This window comes from Liolophura sinensis, chromosome 7 (assembly GCF_032854445.1).
Source record: "Liolophura sinensis isolate JHLJ2023 chromosome 7, CUHK_Ljap_v2, whole genome shotgun sequence".
In the NCBI taxonomy this organism is placed as follows: Eukaryota; Metazoa; Mollusca; class Polyplacophora; order Chitonida; family Chitonidae; genus Liolophura; species Liolophura sinensis.
In genome coordinates, this window is record NC_088301.1 from 26,589,403 (window position 1) to 26,610,365 (window position 20,963).

Genomic DNA, 20,963 nt, shown 5'->3' on the forward strand with positions numbered 1-20,963 from the left:
ATGGTGTCCAGACTGATTTACTAGTCAAATGGTGTTTAGATTTGTTTATTAAGTGAATGGTGGCTAGATTGATTTACTAGTCAAATGGTGGCTAGATTGATTTACTAGTCAAATGGTGGCTGGATTAATTTAGTAGCCAAATGCTGTCTAGATTGATTTATACCAGTCAAATGGTGTCTAGATTAATTTACTAGTCAAATGGTGGCTAGACTGATTTACTGGCCAAATGGTGTCTAGATTGATTTAGTGAATGGTGATTTGTTTCATTTAATGACTAAATGGTGGCTTGGTTGATTTGCTGGATGATTTCATGGTGATTTGGCAGACTTCAAACTCATACTTCTTACATTTAACACACCATTATCAATGACTAAGGTACAACTGAACTAGTCTCGGCTCACATAACGTGCGGAGACAGTCTTTCAACAGTTTATACAACAACGGCAAGAGAGCTGCAAGTTAGGTGGTGACGTCAGTTGATCATGCCTCACATTCAGCTGCTTGATGGCTCTACATTGTACGCAATCGCACGTGCACGGAAACCAATTAACCAATCGGAGCATACGTATGCTTACTATACATTGTCTGTTAGACGTCAAACAACCTCGCAGTATGTCATAAGGTTATTCGAAAATGTGTTAAAGCAACCCTCCAGACTTACCTTCAGCGGGGAACCCTTGGGTAATCCGATTCCGTAGCCGTCCTCTCCAAACTGAGACATCAGCTTTAGTTCACAGCGAGGATCTAACTTAGCTCGAGCATAGTCTAATATAGGATAATCTCCCAAATACCCGTCTAGCAGACCAGCTCTGAAAAGTAAACAATCACCGATAAAAGTGTAATCACATGACTGTACCAGTATTGAAAAGGGATACGACTATTTTTACCCCTGCCAATGTTTTTGCCTGTGTCTGTCAGCAGCCTTAAATGCACAGGCTGGCTGTGAGTTAAGGACTTATCCAGTAAATTTTACTGGTGATCTGGATCCAGGAATTTTTTAATCCAATTTTCACCGTTCGCAGATAGGACATAAATGGAGAGTATTGTCCCTTTGTCTGTAGTGAGGGAATTTGTACATTTTGCTATGATGAGGCGCCGTCTCTTTTCTGGTATTTTTGACAAAAAATACAAGCCACTATTAACATACGCTGTATAAGGCTGACAGTCGTTTAACACCACAGGGAAATAAAATCAGGGGCGAAGAGCAAGCGTTCCCTTTTAGAGTTTCCAAGAATGCTTCCTTGACCATTATCGCCACACGCCAAAAGAATCACTGTATTTCAACAGAACCTGTTTCAAGGCCGCCAGTTACGTTCGAAATTTTTTCGGTCTTCTCAGATAGATTCGAGACAAAACAAAATGGCAGATCAGTCAATGATTGATTGTTGTTTAACGCTGTACTTAAGATTTTTTCACTTTCACAATGACGGTTATTGACCTGAATGAACCACTGATCTTGGATAAGTTACCGATCAGCCTTCCCAGGTGTAAACTTGCACGCCATATTAGAAGAACACGAATGGTCTTCAACAAAGATAAGAAAAATGCCCAACGTACGAGAGCAGTTGACAAACTTACTGTCACTAAAGACCTTACAAACAGTGGGAAAAAATGAAGTATAATATTACGTGAAACTTATTAGTGGATCTATACTGGATATTATAAAATTGTGAGGCTTTAGTTTTATCTATTCTGTTGATGAAACTACAGATTTGTTATTCATGTATACTTACATCAAGCGGTCAATTCCGACATCTGTTGAAGGCACGGTATATTGTTTGGCTACCAAATACAATTTAGGATTGATTCTCTTTAGGGAGGCCTCCACGGCGCTTCCTTCTAAGATCCCAACCCGAATATCTAAAAGCTGCAAGAGAAGGTGTCGTGAGATTAGTCAGTGATTTGGTACAAAGACTATTAACATAGGTATAAAAGTATGATTTTTCTAATGTGGGGAGATTATAGAATAAAAGAATAACAACTGAGTCTGAGCCTGACGTGATAGTGTTTGATAGTTGTAATACAGCATATAATGAATTACCTCAGTTGGGATTTTATTCTCTTACATTTGTTTATTTATTTATTTATTTATTTGATTGGTGTTTTAGGCCATACTCAAGAATATTTCACTTATACGATGGTGGCCAGCATTATGGTTGTTGGAAACCGGGCTGAGCCCAGGGTAAACCCACGACCCTCGCAGGTAGCTGACAGACCTTCCCACGTACGGCCGGAGAGAAAGCCAACAAGGGCTTGACTTGAACTCACAACGGCCGCATTGGTGAGAGGCTCCTGGATCATTATGCTGCGCTAGCGCGCTAACCAACTGAACCACGAAGCCCACTCTAACTCTTAAATGTAAATGCTTAAATAGCAGCAAATTAATTTCCCAGGCGTGTTAATTAAGTATCCAAATTGTGTACCACGCTAGTTCATGTTGTCGTTAATTAAAACTATGTACCTCAGTTGCGCTTTCATTACGGCTTTTCATACATCTAACGAGGAAATTTTATTTAAAATGATGCATGTAATAACTCCTACCACAGATTTTGATGCACAACTGAGCGTACAGAGAAAAGCATTTCAATCGAATAAATAATACAAACTCAATGACGTCATATCAGCCTGATGACGACTGCAGTTCGCTCTTTTCAGTAACACTATCTTCTGCTAACGCAATATAACAGATGTTTGCCATAAATTCTTTATGCTGAAAGTCATTTACTCAACTATAGTCGTTATAACAGGGACCTTGGTTCATCAGCACGTAACATATGTTCAAATATCAGAGCCGAAGTAATTATATGCATTGCAGGAGGGATGATGCCGCAAGAGAAAGCTACCTAAATGACTTCGTCAGAGATCGTTCACATGTAAGTTTAATTCAAGAGGAATAAGAGCTATCCTGATTACATTTCTCATTTCATATGTGAACATCCTTACATATAAGTACACATGTTAAAAATCGATATAAAGTTTAAAGAAAATTTACCAAATCGCGACGTTTTCAACAGTTTTGTGTTGAAACGTATGTCAGACAAATGTATCATTCAATCTCGATTCTCTAAAAGCAAAAACATGTCCATATAGGCCTATAGCCTGGTGACTAAAGCGATCTAGGACCTTTGATTCACTTACATTCACAGGGTTATGCACCCATTGGTAACTAAAACGGGGAAATGGTCTTTTGCCTTTGAAAGGACTCCAGACATTCCCTTCTTAACCATAGGTGGCATTATTTGCTTCAAAGCCATCGCCTTAAGACATACCTTAAGTTTCCTTGATGATCTTTCAGTAGCACAATCAGAGGTTTTTCTGTTGGATTCCGAAAAAAAGCAAGCCCCCCCCCCCCACACCCCATCCCCCAAAAGCATTGTTGGTTGTTAGAATTCTCTTGGAGGTTTAGCGAGAATAAATTCCCTGATATTATTGGAATCCTCACCAATGTCATTAGAACTTGTATTTGTATTGGATTTGTGCAGAACACATATATGTCTGTCCTTTGAAGCTGTATCTAAATACTGCTCGACCAATGGGAAACAATTCCCGCCCAAAGTAGTTCGCATAAAACTGTGTACTCTCAAAAAAAAAAAATAACATTTACCAGAAAGTCTGTTGTTTTAGTAATTCTGGAATGTATCTGTTATTGCTGCAGATTATGATGTCTTCGCAGCAGATTTCTTTTGTTATAATATTGCACATATGTTAAAATAACTCAACATGGAGACTGTGTTTCACTGGTCTAAGAGGACATTATGTTGAATATGAAACTGTATTATGTTATAATATAACAATATACATTGAAGCATAACTCATACAACAGACTATCTGTTCAGATTAACATTTTTTTACAGTAGTGTTTTGTTCATTTGCCAAGATCTTTTATGGGGAACTTGGTTATATACTACCAAGAAAACTGTAATCAGTTCAGCTCTGACCAGAGTTATTCTAACGTTGGAAAGGGTATACCATAAAGGAAGAGAACTCAGTTTGCTCCACTTCTAATTAGATATTTGGATTCTATTTGGATTCGCTCTGTGCAGCGCTGAAGAATATTGTTTAGCACAATGCAAGTTGTGTATCATATACAAACATATGAACACGGTTATGCACATATTGCATATTATGTGCTCAATGATTAATGCTTTCTTTCCTTGTTTTCAATTTCACATTGATTTTTTCAACATTACTACAAATTTTACCACAAAGTAACAGACCGTCTTCACTGGCCACGATTTTATAGTTCTATCTCAGTGGAACGCCATGAGAAAGTCACCAGTCATGACGTCCCACCTGATACGTACACAGCCTTTCCAGCAAGCACATATTGCCACTTTTAATATCTTAGGTATAACTCTGGATTAATTCCCAGACATTCCTCGGATATTCCGACGAGCTGGATGTCTTTAGCCGTTTGGTCACCGCAGTTGGCTTCACGTAGTACTCCGCGAACTTTGGAAATGTTGTATTTGACGCTATAAACGCACCGCTTAGTCCGCAAATTAGAACTTTTGATTAAATTACATAAAAGAGTTTTGAACTCCTTGCCTCGATATTTTGTTTTTATTATTACATTCATTATTTATATTATTTGATTATTATTCCGGAAAATGAATAATCATCTTGCAGTAAATATTTCAGCATTTAGTACACACCTGACGATGAGTGTGAACTAGTTTCATTTCTTCTGGATACCTGTGTTTGCGTTTTAACAAGATTATGTCCTCGCTGATTATTCTGTTCACTGACCATCTGTATCAACTAGATTTACAAAATTATTTACATGATAAATTTTGGATCAGCTACTTCAACAATATAATGTCCACTCCATCAGGAGCATTATGCAAAACAAAATGAACGAATGACATGGGAGATAACTCGAGCAATGAGTGATACACCGATGATTGCTTCGGAAATTGTTGGCCATTAATTTCTATTTCGCTAACTGAATTTCTTCTTTTTTTTATGCTGTCAAACCATTTAAGCCAATTGGTTAGCTGGCAAACTCATGCGCGACGTCGGATTTTGCCTCAGTAACTGTCTGGAAATATTGATGACGAGAAAATGGATCTGTAAGGAGTCATTTACCCGAAGGTGCTGGAGTCATGGACGGCAGAAAGCTCGGGTGCGTAGCGCTATTTACACCTGCCAATCATCCCGTAATTGACCCGACTTGTTCCCCGATGCATCATGGGAGTCAATAGAACGAGCACTACATACAGCTTTACGCTCTTTATTCAGTTTACGGACACAGCCTCCATTCCTTACCGCCTTGGGGACAGCCAAATCCCTTAGTAATTTCCTCTCTGTGTTAACACATTCTTTATTCCGTAGCCAGTTTAATATGGAGCCGTTGTGAACGCGTTCTTTGTAACGGGTCGACATTGAAGGAAATGACATGTACGGAGTAACTGGGTGAATGTATTTATGCAAGTGTCTTATCTGCATAGGCAGACTTCTATAATTAAGAGCGGTCACCCTTACATGGCCCAGTGATGTAAAGCGTCCTACGTGCGAGGCCAAAAAGCCTTCTTGATCCAAGAATCGGAGTGTTCTAATTTATGGTTAGCATATATCAATTCGACCATTTGGAGAAAGCGACTGAATACTGTATCGCACTACGTGAGGTTTGATGGGCATTTCTACAGCACTATACAGGACCTATTGTTGTAATATAGTGCATGTACATGTAGATATGCGATATTAAATAAGCTATACAAGGAATGGTTTCAAGAAGACATTTTTCAGAGGTAGCCGAATACGCTATATCGAGGAAGATTTCTCAGATTTCATGCGTTTAAAGCATTTCTCTACCACAACTTGTTGAACTCAGTTTTGAGAAAGTTACAAGTATTAGCTAAATATACCACATACCGGTGAAGGCAGCACAGGTGTCGGATATTCACAGTAATTGTATGTATAATTTTTGAACCTATTGGTCAGTACCAATTTTTGAACCTATTGGTCTGTACCAATTTTTGAACCTATTGGTCAGTACCTGCAGCTGCATATGTTAAACTTGCCAGTATTATACTGGCCAAGTATGCCATTTCAGGATGATTTCATCAGTTTTATGCATTTAGAGCAAATTCTGTACAGTTATTTGGTAAAATGTATACTTCTGTCTAGCAGTTGCCCATGTGGAATTTGCAAGTATAAATGCTAAATATGTCATATGTCATAGACTGCAATTCATGGTGATTTCATCGTGAAATTGCTAAACCTAGTCAAATCTTGAGGCTGCGAATATCAGATTAGCAAATTCTTTGTAGATTATATGTATGTTATCATTAGTTTAACATATATATGAAAGGCTGATGTACTTCCACAAACGATCAATCTGGCTTTCTCTCGTTTTTGTGAAATACACGGCTCGAGATCTCGAAAAGCTCGAAAACGCTACATTTATGAAAACACAACACAACCTTAACTATATCATAGTTTTGCTCACGTGTTTATAAGAGTTCTTTAACATTATAAGTTCGACCTGTAGTTCAGTCTGGTATGTTATAAGGATATATGGTCGAGATTGGGCATCTACAGCGTTGCTGGGGTGCTCAAATCAAAAGAGAACAACATAAAGCGCTGTATTCCAGGCCTAAAAACATAAAATCTGCAGGGAAGCTAGAACTAAATTGAAAAAGAGTAATAAATACCCAGCGTCACGCAATAAACTGAGCTAAACAGACCATTAGTCTATTTTAACACGCATGTGTGCTTGTCCGTATAGCCATATTTTCGTATTATTCTCCCAGTTACAATTTAACCTTATTTCTTTCTGCCGCCTGAAGTTGACTGCATTGTGAAAATAGAAATAAATGTTTGTATTCTGCGGGGCAGTACTGCGTTCATATGCCTATTTCCTGTAGATCAAAACTGTCAGGTGTTAAAGGGATATTTCAGAACACTGGCAGCCAGGTCATTCTTAAACCTTAAACCCAGGGCCTTAAACCCAAATCCGTGAAAACGGAAATAGAATCCAGTATGACCAGGTGAGGTATATGTGCATTGTCACTGATGATACATATATATGGAAGACCAATGTACCATCACACGCGATCAGTGTAGCTCTCTCGCATTTTTGTAAAATACACCGCTCGAGATCTCGAAAAGCTCGAAAGGCGACATTAGTATAAACAACACACTGACGTCACAAATCTTTGTTAAACCGCGTGAGAAAAGACAACAACTGATATAACCTTAGTTATTTCAAATGAGGGATCGAAACAGCTCCACACATACATCTACAGCTATTGTGTTTTGTCGAAGGTTGATAAGTCAAAATTTCATTGAAACATTGATGGGACGTTAAAAAAAAACTTTTACTGCCCAAAAAATAAGTCCATGAGCCGTAGTTCAAATTTTGTCTGAATTAAGTCAGGTATGGCTTTGTGGATTCGGGACCTCCATAACCTCCTCTTTACGAAATAAGTTACTGAGCCTTGAGTGGTTCATATCTTGTGGTTCACATGAAAGCAATGCATATTTATGAACAAATACACACAGCATTTTCCTTAGTACAAGGTACAAGTATATCTTCGTCGTAAATTACACAAAAATAACACACCTCTTGTACTTATTTGTAACATATACATGCGGTTTGAACATCCTTATATAACTGAATAAGCTGTATGGTTGCCATGGAAATGGGTCAACGGTTTATCGATATTAGAATCTTCCTTCTTATACAGCGGACAAGTTCAGGATAGATTTCGCTTAAGAAAAGACGTTCGGAACTCCATGTCAACTCACAATCCCGTATCCTTACATATCATAATCCGTTTTCATTTTACAAATGCTGTAAAACGTTGACTGCTGCTTTAAACTACGCAACTGAAAAGAAAACTCCAAACCTTTGCTATTCGGCTAAATTTGGTCTCTCATGCACTTTTATGTTGGCATATTTAACAAAATATGATGAGCACTGTGGATATCAGTTTTCACTCTTAAGGCCGTGCAACGGTGTCCAGTTAGTAGCAGATCGCTCTGAACTGTCTTGGGTTAACTGACCCTACTGAGTGAGCAATTTCCGAGGTGGTATCTATGACAGAAACCAATCAGATGTGTCTCTCCACGAGTCCAATATCGATTTTTTCTCCGTACCAGTTGTTTACCAACCATTAAAACATATGACAGGCTTACAGTTCGGGGCTGGGCAGCCTACCCTTTCACGGTAGGCGACATATTTGCTGGTATCATCATTGCACGCTGAAACCGTTAGAACCTATCTGTGCCTCAATATGTCCTCCGTTCTGTAGTATGGGTGGCAAAGGAGGGGGGTGGGGCTGGTCATGGGTGATAAAAACTATACGTAAACAGCAAGATGGCACACCGTTCTGTAGAAATAGTGGAGACAATGGGATGGTAAAACGTCTACGTCTACCATAAGATGGCCTCCGTTCTGTAGGATGGGGGCTACTGCACGCTAAAAATTGCACGTCGGCCTCAACATGACCTCCGTTCTGCAGGATGGGGGCTACTGCAGGCTAAAAATTGCACGTCGGCCTCAACATGACCTCCGTTCTGCAGGATGGGGGCTATGGCATGCTAAAAATTGCACGTCAGTCTCAACATGACCCCCGATCTGTAGGATAGGGGCTATGGCATGCTAAAAATTGCACTTCGGCCTAAACATGACCTCCGTTCTGCAGGATGGGGGCTATTGCATGCTAAAAATTGCACGTCCGCCTGAACATGACCTTTGTTCTGCAGGATAGGGGCTATGGCATGCTTAAAATTGCACGTCCGCCTGAACATGACCTCCGTTCTGCAGGATGGGGCTATTGCATGCTAAAAATTGCACGTCCGCCTGAACATGACCTCCGTTCTGCAGGATGGGGGCTATTGCATGCTTAAAATTGCACGTCCGCCTAAACATGACCTCTGTTCTGTAGGATGGGGGCTATTGCATGCTAAAAATTGCACTTCGGCCTAAACATGACCTCCGTTCTGCAGGATGGGGGCTATTGCATGCTAAAAATTGCACGTCCGCCTGAACATGACCTTTGTTCTGCAGGATAGAGGCTATGGCATGCTTAAAATTGCACGTCCGCCTGAACATGACCTCCGTTCTGCAGGATGGGGGCTATTGCATGCTAAAAATTGCACGTCCGCCTGAACATGACCTCCGTTCTGCAGGATGGGGGCTATTGCATGCTTAAAATTGCACGTCCGCCTAAACATGACCTCTGTTCTGTAGGATGGGGGCTATTGCATGCTAAAAATGGCATTTCGGCCTAAACATGACCTTTGTTCTGCAGGGTGGGGGCTATTACATGCTTAAAATTGCACGTCCGCCTAAACATGACCTCTGTTCTGTAGGATGGGGGCTATTGCATGCTAAAAATGGCATTTCGGCCTAAACATGACCTCTGTTCTGTAGGATGGGGGCTATTGCATGCTAAAAATGGCATTTCGGCCTCAACATGACCTCCGTTCTGCAGGATGGGGGCTATGACATGCTAAAAATTGTACGTCCGCCTCAACATGGCCACCGTTCTGTAGAATCAGTGAAGACCATGAAATGATGAAACTCGTACGTTTACCGCAAGATGGCCACCCTTCTGTAGGGCGGGGGGCATAGAATGCTAAAAACTACAAGTCGGCGTCAAGTTTGCCCCTCCCCCCCCCTTTTTTTTGTAGAATAGGGTTCATGGCATGCTAAAAATTGCACTTCGAAAAGATTGTTTCATTTCCCTTGGTTAGAAATTTCTTCCACACTTGTTGGCAGGGACTCGCGTCAAGGGCATTATTTCGACTCGGAATCGTTCAGTAAAGAATAGTAAACCAAAGAAAATGTTTACCCGAAACAACAAAGGCGGTCCTTTAAGTATCAGAGTTCATGTGTTCTAAACGGATATACAATCTGTTTTTTCTTTTTTCTTTTATAATATCCCCAAACGAGCTTGAAAGGCATATCAACGAATTACCTTGCCAGCGGCTATTGCAACAAACAGATGTGGCAAATGGAAAACAATAGCAGCAAGCCAAAAATAGCAAGGATACATTTAAAGGCAATCTGAAAAAATAAACATTCAAAGAAAAGCTGATCATGATAAAATTTACAAAGCTATGTTGACATGTGAGATGTTAGCTTGAAAGGGAAAGGTTTTTTTTAAATTACACATAGCGGAGAATTTTAATGAAACTCGTTTAAGTAATTGAGGTACAAATCATATATTAATAAATCTGTTAGGTCGAGTCTATATGTGACACGTTCACCTTCAAATACAAACCTAAAACAATATAGAAATTATTTTTTATTGGATTGGTGTTAATACGGTGTCCTGGAGAACCTTGAGCTTAATTTATGCCCTTATGTTTATGGGTGGAGGAACCCGGAGTGACCGGAGTAAACTGGATTCGAACCTGAAACTTCACTGCTCAGGGATTGATAGAGTGAGTGAGTGCTTGGGGTTTAACGTCGTACTTAACAATTTTTCAGTCATATAACGACAACGAAATCCTTAGAGTGCATTTAATGAGCCTAATTGCTGCAGGACGGATTTCCACCGCTCTTTTATCTAGTGCTGCTTCCCTGAGACGCCTTACCAAAGGCAAGTAAGCTGTCCTGCCCGAGCCATTATACTGATACGGGTCAACCAGTCGTTACACTATCCCCTTTACGCTGAACGCCAAGCGAGGAAGTTACAACTTCCTCTTTTAAGGTCTTAGGAGTGACTCGATCCAGGATTGACCCTGGAACTACCGTATATATATATATATATATATATATATATATATATATATATATATATATATATATATATATATATATATATATATATATATATAGACCTAATGGTTCCTCGTCGTGTTAAATTGTTAAACATACATACACATGTACTTACCCAAGCATACGTACGTGCATACATACATACATACAAACGCAAGAACATATACACTTACGTACATACATGCAAAGAGCATAATACTTCATCTAAATGAGTCAAAAGGGCCTGTTGACGGCAAATATGGACAGAGCATTCACGATCTCTGACGATTTGTGTCACACTGGTAGATAATTTCGCGAGGCTAGGGGCGTGTGAGCTGTCACGTTTATAACATCAGAATGGTGCTTTCTTCATGGATTGAAATCAAAAAGCGACTGAGTGTGTCCGAATTTTATGCTCTCCTAACCAAACATGAGTTTTAGGCAAATAATACAGGGCGTTAAGCCACAATCATTCATTCATTTATTTATTCAAATGAATGCAAAACCGGTCGAATTTTATACTGACACAGCCAAAAGTACGATAGGTCAAAAGAATACGGAAAATCTACGAACGAGACAAATGCGCTGAAACCTTAGATCAGCGGCCAAATCCATACTATACATGTAATAAATAATGGAATTATTGTTATTTTTACCCACGGGCAAGGCAGTGTATCTTTCGTGTAATAGACTTAAACACTCACCACAATATTAATCTAATGGTATATATTTCACCCATAACTTATATATTCTAAAAATAACACAAATTCAGAGCTGAAGTTAAGCTTCATTCATTAAGCAATTGGTGTCTACTTGATTGTCAGTTTAAATTATTTCGGCCATTTATGCATCAGGCGGTACAGCATATGAATCGCTATCTGGCACCTTCGCAAGAATCGGAGGGGACGCAAACCAACACTGAATCAGTTAAATACGGTGTTAAACAACGAACAACACATCTCAATCAACACAGGCGGATCGGGACAATGCCACGGGAGACAACTCCCTGGCAGTTCAATAAGAGTCCAACAAAGAACCTATATGAACAGCGTGTTATCAGCAAGCACAGGGGAATACAAACGGCGCGTCGTTCTTCAGTAAATTAAGTTCCCAAGGACGCAGGGTGTATCGAAATTAGCCAGTCAAAAATCGAGGGAAATGCCTTTGGGGATAGCAAATTAGCTCGCTGGTTATACACTTTCTAGCCTTGCCTACAAATATTGCTGTGGAAATCTGAGAGGGGTTCGGCTGATAATGGCGACCCTGGCCCGCAAGAGGATCTCTACACAATTACTAGGCTGGCCGGGAAACAATATCCTTGCCTCAATTAACCGAGGCATAGCTGTACGTGTGAAATTGTTTCATGTTATAAAAGTACAGTCTCCACAAATTCTCATGTACCCGGAATTTTCCGCCAGCTGTAGATCGCATGAAATATAAAAGAAAATCGCATGAAATGTAAAACAGGTTCCGTAGCATAGCTAATTAACACCAGAGCTGGTGGCGACAGTGTGACAATTGGTAAATGGTCACACGTAACCGGTGAAATCCGGTCTCTTGTCAGTGGGGAGCCTTTGTGATGACGATGTGGGGCAAACTGGTGACGTATTACTCATCTTTTACAAGATAATTAATAATTGTCAGTCCGGTTTGGGACCGAGTGGCAACTATGCGGGAAAAGGTACCTAAACGTTTAATCCAAATATGCATTTAACTTACTATTTGATCTCTATGAAACCTCTACTTGTACAACATCTCATGACGTCATCTGTGGTCAGAGAGAGGTCAAACCGTAGTATTAATCATAGGTACCTAAACGTTTGCTTCAAATATGCATTTAACTTACTCTTCAATCTCTATGAAACATCTATTTGAACAACATCTCATAGCGTCATATGTGGTCAGAGAGAGGTCAAACCGTAGTATTAATCAAAATCATCGTTTCAATACACACAATGAGTGAAACAACCAACTTTCCTTCCCAAAAAATACCGCAGGCAAGGACCAACCGTAAATGGGCTGGGAGTGCTGGTGTTTTGCCGCATGTAGGGGGCAAGTCAGTCTAGGGAACGACTTCTAGACCTGATTTCCGTGAGATTTATAGGAATTATGTTATGGAAGCTCCCTTGAGTTGAGTTCAACTATCCCACGAACTTTTGCGAAAACTTATCCGGCGGTCTTTTTACTTCTCATATAATAAAATCTTGCAAAGAGAGTAAATATGGACGAAGTGTCCAGAATCTCTCCGGTTCTGTTTTATGAATATGTCTTATCTTGCTTAACCCAGGGTGAGGTGTTGAATATATGAATCGTGATGAACAAGATCGCCCTGTTGGATATACGACCAGTTGCAATCAAAGTGCAAGTGAGATACACAACGTTGAGTAAGGACAACTTCCATACCAATAGACGATCGGTATATATGTACGTCTGTTACGATGCTTAGATTTAGTTGCAATGCAACGAGCTTATTAATAACAGAGACCTTTACTGCCTTTCGTTACCTAAGGGCATATTTTCCCATTCTTCATATTTCGTATTAGAAATCAAATCCGTCTACAAAACTCTTATATAACGTTTGTAGACAAAGTTTGCCTAACCCACAAAGTTACACAACTGCATGTAGTGCACCAGTTGAACTGCCCCCTTGCTATATGCTATATCCTTACCACGTATATTTTGCGAAGTACCGTACACCTTTTGAATAATATAACGTTTTGTATGGATCGGTATGCTGGGAAATTGCAGGGCAAAACGCCATTTTGTCAAGAACGACATGAGATATAAGAATAGTGCTGTAAATCTTCAACCTTTTTCAACCACTAAAGCACTTTTTTCAATAGAAATTATGTATATAATTATTATGAAAATGATGCTAAAATGATTTGTTTATGTCATCAAAGATGCATGCTCCGCCGAACTGGGCAAATTATTTCTCTACACCCCATAGCTCTCAGAATGTTTCAAAATATTGGTTTGCAGAGGCGGTTGAATAGTTTGAAGAATTAGGGTAAGTACAACGTAAGATTACCTACCTTAGGATCATATATATTTTGATAATGATGTCCCGACGATTTGCCGGCGATGAAGGAAGCCATGTTGGCCGTATAACTGGCGATAATAAAAATACAGGCAAAAGCCCAAAAGTTTTGCATCACTTTGCTAGGCCAAGCTTTCGGTGATTTCGTTTTCACCGTGTGGCCGAAAAGAATTGAATATACCATAGTCACACCGGAAGCTAATGTATAATTCTGCTTCCGCTTTCTACCCCACGGATTGAGACCGAAGGGGCTGTTCCATTCAAAGAACGCCATTGTTATAGCGGCTGTTGTGGCACTTAAGATTATAGCGAACCAAACTTCGATTGAAAATGGTTCCAAAAAGGCATGCATTTGTGTGTCTTTTCCCCGATCGGCTACGAGCACAGAAAATCTGGAGAAAAAATAGGGATCTGTGAAGTCTATAGCCATGGCCCTCGGCCTGGTGATGCTCATTGCGGCCACAGCCATGTGCGCCGTGCCGTCAATCAGTTCACGCACCATACCGTTTCCACTCTCCACGCACTTCCGCCCCGTATGTTTTGTCCGCTACCAGGTAGAGAGTGAACTCGAAATCCAAGTCTTGCGCCAGCTCGTTCAAGAGGTCGATTGTCAACCCGCGACAGCAACGCACCTCGTACTGATTACTCTCGTTGAAAATGCCGTTCTCGTAATCGTGCATGATGGCAATAAGGCGATCTTTATCTTTGGTTGTCACATTTAAACATGGCGTCTCTCCATAGCAGCGCCGATAGTCGCGATGTGGTAGCTCCACCATCACGAACGGTTTCACAGGGTTGGTCACTACGCGGTAGCGACGCTTTTTCTCTTTGCCAAAAGGGTCCACGTAATACTTCCCTGGCCAGACGATATGACTCAGTTTCACCTGATCACCCTTGATGAATCCTACGTCTTTCCATTCCCGACGTCGGTTCTCCTTCGTTAGAGTTTTGATCTTGAACTTTGACAAGACGAGTGCCCCGTCCTCGTCAAACATAAGAGGTCCAGACTCACCCGGAAACTTGGTGTGTAATAATGCTCTGGAACAAAATCATGAAGATAATTAGTCTTCGCAGTGATATGATGCACAGATTTTTTGATTATATACACATAACTGATGTATCCGTCCATAAATGTATTTAAAAGGCTAACCGATTTCATTATTTTAATCCATGTCGATGCTGAAAAAGACTATAAATTTTCTTTCAAGCAGAAAAAATTGCATGTGTATAAGTTGGCCTGTTTCTTTTCAACTATGTGGCCTTTCATTTAATTTCAAAGCTATAAACTTATAAAATGATCAGTAAATACAGATGTAAACATGTTTGATGGCCCTCGCTGACCCATTCGTCTAACGGGTTAGTCTCGCCGCAACGAAATGGCCACTGATCAATGAGGTGGCAGACTCGAATACAGCTTTCACCAGTAGGGGTGTGGAGAAGGGTTGCCTCGTATCTATAGCGAAGGGGAATGGTTTTACACCCATAACTTGGGTTTTCCTAAATTGAAAACACCAATCATCAAGTACATTATTAAAAATAAATAAAATAACTCATTAATTTCACAAATAAATGATGTTGCTTGCTGGTGTATTATGTATTTGACAGAATGAAAAATCGTCTACGGTATACTGCTAAAAGAAGACTGTTGTCAAGATACTGCTACAAGAAGACAGGTGTCAGTGCACTGCTACAAGAAGACAGGTGTTATGCTAGAAGAAGACTGGTGTCAGTATAATGCAAGAACCAGGCAGGTGTCCAGTATAATGCTACAAGAAGACAGGTGTCAGTGTACTGCTACAAGAAGACAGGTGTCAGTGTACTACTACAAGAAGACTGGTATCAGTATACAGCTACAAGAAGACAGATGTCAGTGTACTACTATAAGAAGTCAGGTTTCAGTGTACCACTAACAAGAAGACTGGTGTCAGTATAATGCTACAAGAAGACAGGTGTCAGTGTACTACTACAAGAAGACACGTGTCAGTGTACTACTAAAAGAAGACTGGTGTCAGTATAATGGTACAAGAAAACAGGTGTCAGTATAATGCTACAAGAAGACTGGTGTCAGCATAATGCTACAAGAAGACTGGTGTCAGTAAAATGATACAAGAAGACTGGTGTCAGTACAATGCTACAAGAAGACTTGTGTCAATACACTGCTACAAGAATACTGGTATCAAGAAGACGGGTGTCAGTAAAATGCTAAAAGAAGACGCCAATGTGACCTGAACAAGCACCCAAAACAAGCCAACTGACAAAAATTGCAGGCCCCTAACGATTTGCCTTAGTTTTCAAATCAGTTGAAATCCTCTACAGTTTATATTGAACTGTAGCTACAACGTATTGGTACAAGCGGTGTTAAGGCCTTTAGTGTTGTGCTACTCCAATCTGCCACCACATGACATAGCATTTTTACAAATAACAAAACAGCTTGTGGCGCATACGTTCGTATGGGGAAAGGCTTAGTATGCATGCTCGTGTGGAGGAGTTTGGTATACACCATCGTGTAGAGGAGATCGATATATACCATATTGTAGAGGAGATTGGTATACATCATCGTGCAGAGGAGTTTGGTATACATCACTGTGTACAGGAGTTTGGTATACATCACTGTGTACAGGAGTTTGGTATACATCATTGTGTACAGGAGTTTGGTATCCACTATCGTGTGGAGAAGTTTTGTATACACCTTCGTGTGGAGGACTTTGGTATACACCATCGTGTGGAGGAATTTGATATGCACCAGCGTGTAGAGGAGTTTGGTATACCTCACTGTGTACAGGAGTTTGGTATACATCATTGTGTACAGGAGTTTGGTATCCACTATCGTGTGGAGAAGTTTTGTATACACCTTCGTGTGGAGGACTTTGGTAAACACCATCGTGTGGAGGAGTTTGGTATGCACCATCGTGTAGAGGAGTTTGGTATACCTCACTGTGTACAGGAGTTTGGTATACATCACTGTGTACAGGAGTTTGGTATACATCATTGTGTACAGGAGTTTGGTATCCGCTATCGTGTGGAGAAGTTTTGTATACACCTTCGTGTGGAGGAATTTGATATGCACCATCGTGTAGAGGAGTTTGGTATACATCACTGTGTACAGGAGTTTGGTATACATCATTGTGTAGAGGAGTTTGGTATACACCATCGTGCAGAAGAGTTTGGTATACATCATCGTGTAGAGGAGTTTGGTATCCACTATCGTGTGGAGAAGTTTTGTATACACCTTCGTGTGGAGGACTTTGGTAAACACCATTGTGTGGAGAAGTTTGGTATGCACCATCGTGTAGAGGAGTTTGGTATACATCATCGTGTGGAGGAGTTCGGTATACACACAACAGGTATAGAGGAGTTTGGTATCCACTATCGTGTGGAGAAGTTTTGTATACACCTTCGTGTGGAGGACTTTCGTATACATCATCGTGTAGAGGAGCGGTATGCACCATCGTGTAGAAGAGTTTGGTATACATCATCGTGTAGAGGAGTTTGGTATATTCTTGTGTAGAGGTGTTGGATATATTCTTGTGTTAAGGAGTTCGGTATATTCTTGTGTAAAGGAGTTCGGTACATTCTTGTGTAGAGGAGTTTAGTATTTTATTGTGTAGAGGCGTTTGGTACATTCTTGTGCAGAATAGCTCGGTATATTCTTATGTAGAAAAGCTCGGTATATTCTTGTGTTAAAGAGTTTGGTATATTCTTGTGTAGATGAGTTTGGTATATTGTTGTGTAGAGGAGTTTGGTATACACAATCGTGTGGAAGAGGTCGGTATTCACACAACACGTGCAGAGGAGTTGGTATACATCATCGTGTGGAAGAGTTCGGTATACACACAAAGCGTGTAGAGGAGTTTGGTATGCACCATCGTGTAGAGGAGTTTGGTATACATCACTGAGTACAGGAGTTTGGTATACATCATTGTGTAGAGGAGTTTGGTATACACCATCATGTGGAGGACTTTGGTAAACACCATCGTGTTGGGGAGTTTGGTATACACCATCGTGTGGAGGAGTTCGGTAAACACCATCGTGTAGAGGAGTTCGGTATACACCATCGTGTAGAGGAGTTTGGTATACATCATCGTGAAAAGGAGTTGGGTATATTCTTGTGTAAAGGGGTTCGATACATTCTTGTGTAAAGGAGTTTAGTATATTATTGTGTAGAGGAGTTCAGTATATTCTTGTGTAGATGAGTTTGGTATATTGTTGTGTAGAGGAGTTTGGAATATTCTTGTGTTAAGGAGTTTAGTAAGTTCTTGTGTGAAGGAGTTTGGTATACATCAGTGTGTACAGGAGTTTGGTATACATCATCGTGTAGAGGAGTTTGGTATACACCATTGTGTAAAGGAGTTGGGTCTATTCGTGTGAAGATGAGTTTGGTATATTCTTGTGTAGAGGAGTTGAGTATATACTTGTGTAGAGAAGTTCAGTATATTCTTGTGTGAAGGAGTTTGGTATATTCTTGTGTAGAGAAGTTCGGTATTTTCTTGTGTGAAGGAGTTTGGAATATTCTTGTGTAGAGAAGTTCGGTATTTTCTTGTGTGAAGGAGTTTGGTATATTCTTGTGTAGAGGAGTTCGGTATTTTCTTGTGTAGAGAAGTTCAGTATATTTTTGTGTGGAGGAGTTCGGTTTATTCTTCTGTTAAGGAGTTTGGTATATTTTTGTGTAGAAGAGTTCGGTATGTTTTTGTGTAGATGCATTTGGACGTTCTTGTGTAGAGGAGTTGGATATATACTTGTTAAGAGGAGTTTGGTATATTCTTGTGTTAAGGAGTTTGGTATATTCTTGTGTAGAGGAGTTCGGTATATTTTTGTGTAGAGAAGTTCAGTATATTTTTGTGTAGAGGAGTTAGGTATATTCTTCTGTTAAGGAGTTTGGTATATTTTTGTGTGGAAGAGTTTGGTATATTTTTGTGTAGATGAGTTTGTTATATTCTTATGTTAATGAGTTTGGAATATTCTTATGTTAATGAGTTTGGAATATTCTTGTGTAGAGGTGTTGGATATATTCTTGTGTTAAGGAGTTCGGTATATTCTTGTGTTAAGGAGTTCGGGATAATCTTGTGTAGAGGAATTGGGTATATATTCTCGTTTATAGTGGGTTTGTATATATTCTTGTGTTGAGCTTTTTGGTACATATTCTTGTGCAGTGGGTTTTGTATATATTCTCGTGTATATTGGGCTTTTTAGGCATTCTTGTATGAAGGGGTTTGATACATATTCTCTTGGGGAGTGTTTGGGATATATACTCTTGTGTATAGTGTTTTTTACGCATTCTTGTATGAAGGGGTTTGGTACATATTCTCTTGTGGAGAGTTTGGGGTATATATTCTCGTGTATAGTGTTTTTTAAGCATTCTTGTATGAAGGGGTTTGGTACATATTCTCTTGTGGAGAGTTTGGGATATATGCTCTTGTGTATAGTGTTTTTTAAGCATTCTTGTATGAAGGGGTTTGGTACATATTCTCTTGTGGAGGGTTTGGTGTATATATTCTCGTGTATAGTGTTTTTTACGCATTCTTGTATGAAGGGGTTTGGTACATATTCTCTTGTGGAGGGTTTGGTGTATATATTTTCGTGTATAGTGTTTTTTAAGCATTCTTGTATGAAGGGGTTTGGTACATATTCTCTTGTGGAGAGTTTGGGATATATACTCTTGTGTATAGTGTTTTTTAAGCATTCTTGTATGAAGGGGTTTGGTACATATTCCCTTGTGGAGGGTTTGGTGTATAATCTCGTGTAGAGGGGTTTGTTGTACATTCTCTTGTTGAGGGGTTTCGAGGAACTTATTGCTGTGCCATACATAATCATTTGTTGTAGAAATACAACAATTTTATTGTACACACTTGCGGGAGTCAAACGTGAAGATGAAGCTTGTATATCTGTGACTCTAGCAAACTTCTTGTATTCGGACTTGCATATCTGTCGTCTTATTCATTGTGGGATTATAGACATTCGGCCAACTTTTATGTGAGAGATTCATTGTGGAGAAATGTGTGAGGATAGCCTCTATATATTGACATCCGGGCGACTTTTACATGAGAGATGCATTGTGGGGGAATGTGTGAGCATAGTTTAAATATAAAGACATCCGAGCGACTTTCATATGATAAATGCATTGTGGGAGAATGTGGGAGATAGCCCAAGTGCTCTTACCTATATAAATCGTGCCCGTCTGTGTAATGGATCTTGTCTATGGGACTGGAACAGGTGACCCTGTTCACAGAGTTTTGCTGCGTGAATTGGTTCAGACCAGCCATCGCCGTGATCACCATGCCAACGCTATCATTGATGATTTCGTAAACTTTAATGGCCTCTGTCATTTTCAGGGCAATTGTTCCCATTGGGAAATTGCGTACAAATCCACGCCTTTTCGGCACGGCGTTTTCTGTTAATATCCATGTGTGCCCTAAATCGGTTAAATCTCTAATTTCGGACATGGTGAACAACATCCGAGCGAACTCGTCGCTGCCATGAAGAACAACAATTCGGGCCTTGTCGTCCTTGAGTTGGTCTATGGCGTGTCGTAGCTCAGCAAAATTAGCGCGTCCATGAATTACCATATCTTCCTCGACCGTCCATTTCTTCGAGCACGTGAGCTGCCGTAAAGTGGTGTAGAAGCCGTCGTGAAGTAGCGTGTCCTCGACCACCAGGCTGAACTGGAACCATTCGTTTGCTGACAACAGCTTAACCATCCCTTTGGCAAGGTGCTCCTTGGAAGGCTCCAAGCGTAAATATTGGTTGTGGTGGATCTGAAAACCAAGAAGAGCAACACTCTCAGTAATATCTTACAGCCAGAAAACATTGTAAATTGGAAATAAAACAGGAGGTGTGAGAAAGAGACAGTTAACGAACAATGCAAAAAAAGAAAAGAAAAGAAAAGAATCAGAAAAATCAAACCTGTCTGATGTAAAACGATATATAATTTAAATTAAATAAAAACAGAAAGGTTTCTGAGTCCAAATCTTAAAACCAACACAGTTAACATACAACCAAAACATTGTTGATATACTATGAGAAAGGGAATACTTAGAAAATTCATATGGTTTAGTGAGCCTGTGTAACTAAGGAACTAAATAAGCACATATAGTGCTTCTTTACAAGCATTTTATTTGATAAATCAGCGTGATAAATCAAGTCAAAAGTAAAATTCTGACGTAACTCAAATCGACCCCTGCACTACATAAGCAACAAGGAGAATGCTAATAG

General features: G+C 40.0%; 1 protein-coding gene across 1 annotated transcript in view; it reads right to left on the reverse strand.

Annotated features, from left to right (window-relative positions):
• LOC135470788 (glutamate receptor ionotropic, NMDA 3B-like) overlaps window positions 1–20,963 on the reverse strand; it is a 39,220-nt gene that overhangs the window by 9,431 nt on the left and 8,826 nt on the right. Inside the window, 5 exon segments of the mRNA XM_064749830.1 lie at window positions 662–809; window positions 1,734–1,867; window positions 13,750–14,262; window positions 14,264–14,792; window positions 19,911–20,506. Coding sequence (XP_064605900.1) covers window positions 662–809; window positions 1,734–1,867; window positions 13,750–14,262; window positions 14,264–14,792; window positions 19,911–20,506 — 1,920 coding nt within the window.